The sequence below is a fragment of the Octodon degus genome, unplaced genomic scaffold (assembly GCF_000260255.1).
Source record: "Octodon degus isolate 3935 unplaced genomic scaffold, OctDeg1.0 scaffold00026, whole genome shotgun sequence".
NCBI lineage: Eukaryota > Metazoa > Chordata > Mammalia > Rodentia > Octodontidae > Octodon > Octodon degus.
This window is the reverse complement of record NW_004524602.1, coordinates 238,046-239,608: the sequence shown is the minus strand read 5'-3', so window position 1 is coordinate 239,608 and position 1,563 is coordinate 238,046. Positions and strand designations below refer to the sequence as shown.

Below are 1,563 nucleotides of genomic sequence, written 5' to 3'. Positions count from 1 at the left end.
CCAGGCAAGCTCTTATTCTACTGAGCTATCTCCCCGGCCCCTCGCTTCAACTTTAAAGATCTCCAAAACTTAAATTTTAAGGATATATTTTGAAACTTGGTCATGCTTTAGTACCAGTGTGTTTGCTTACAGTTTACTAAACTATGATGTGCAGACTGCTTTTTTCAGTCACTATTTGCCTTAATTAGCAGATATGTTTATATTTGTAGTCTTCCTACTTGCTTGGGGGAAAGGGGGTAGGGTATCTGATTTGCACTTTTCTTTCTGTGTACTGGTATGACCTGGATTTAGTTCTTTATCAGCACAGGTGAGTGGCCTTTGTTTGTAGTTTCTCTAGGCTTACTAATTTATAGGGTCTGAGAGGAGTCCTGGTTGTTCTCTCCCTCTCCAGTACTGGTAATCTTGGGTGGTTTTTTCTTTTCCTTGAATTTTTTTTATTGGTACATTTTATATATACATAGTGATAGCATTCATGATAGGGGAATTGTACAAGGATTTTGAATTTTTTCATTTGTTTCTCAATCCTTAAATTTTATATTTTCAATGGCCAATTTCCTGCCACTGGGAAAGAGTCAATTTGCTTGAACTAGCTTCTAGCAGGTCTTTTTTTTTTTTTTTTTTTTTTTTTTTTTTTTGGCGGAACAAGGGATTGAACTCAGGCCATTGCACTTGCCAAGGAAGTGCTTATTCCACTGAGCCATCTTGGGTGTTTTGAAACATGTCACAGCCTTCCTTCGAGAAACAGGTATCTACTTTAATGAAAATGGCTTCAGAACATGAAAGCCACCCACAAATTGTTTTTTATATGGTGTACATTAAAAATATACCATTATTCATATAGTTAAGATTTTCTGTGTAACATATCACGTTTTGTGTAGGAAGTGAAGTTTCATGTAGAAATTTTGAGTAACTGACATTTGTTTGGTTTTCTTTCAGATGTTGTTTATCCACACCCAAACACTTCTGCAGAAAAAGCCAGAAATGTCCTAGCCATGGAAACTGTTCCTGGAGAGCTGGTGGGAGAACAAGCTGCAAACCAGCCAGCTCCAGCACACCAAAATCCCATTAACTTCTACTCTCTGAGACAGTGGGGCAGCGAACTCAAGTGAGTGGCACATGGTTTAGGAAATTGAAAAAGGATTATTTCTTTTTTTTTTTTTTTTTTGGCGGAACCAGGGATTGAACTCAGACCCTTGAGCTTGCCATGGAAGCGCTTATTCCACTGAGCCATCTCCCCGGCCCCAGGATTATTTCTGATAATACAGGTCACAATGTATGTGTTTGTATATGTAATTACAAAACCATTGTACACTTGAGAGGGTTCCTTGTCTTTTATGGTGTATTTTCCCATAGCTGCTTTTTAGTTTATAAATAACGTTTTTGTTCTGTGGCTGATACCCTACCAAACATCATCATGCTTATGGTTTAAATGTTTGAGTCTGAGAGAAGTCCTGTGGTTCATGTGTTCAGAGGCTGAAATGGGCTGACATTGAGTATGTCTAAGGCCACAGGGCTCCTAGGGCCAGTGCTGGGGCTTCTTGCCCAGAGGGTCTTTTTTTTTTT

General features: G+C 38.8%; 1 protein-coding gene across 1 annotated transcript in view; it reads left to right on the top strand.

Annotated features, from left to right (window-relative positions):
* The window catches only part of Tbc1d2b (TBC1 domain family member 2B), a 71,954-nt gene that overhangs the window by 25,530 nt on the left and 44,861 nt on the right, over positions 1-1,563 (top strand). The window contains exon 3 of the mRNA XM_004628879.2: positions 937-1,105. Coding sequence (XP_004628936.1) covers positions 937-1,105 — 169 coding nt within the window. The remainder of the gene's footprint in view (positions 1-936; positions 1,106-1,563) is intronic.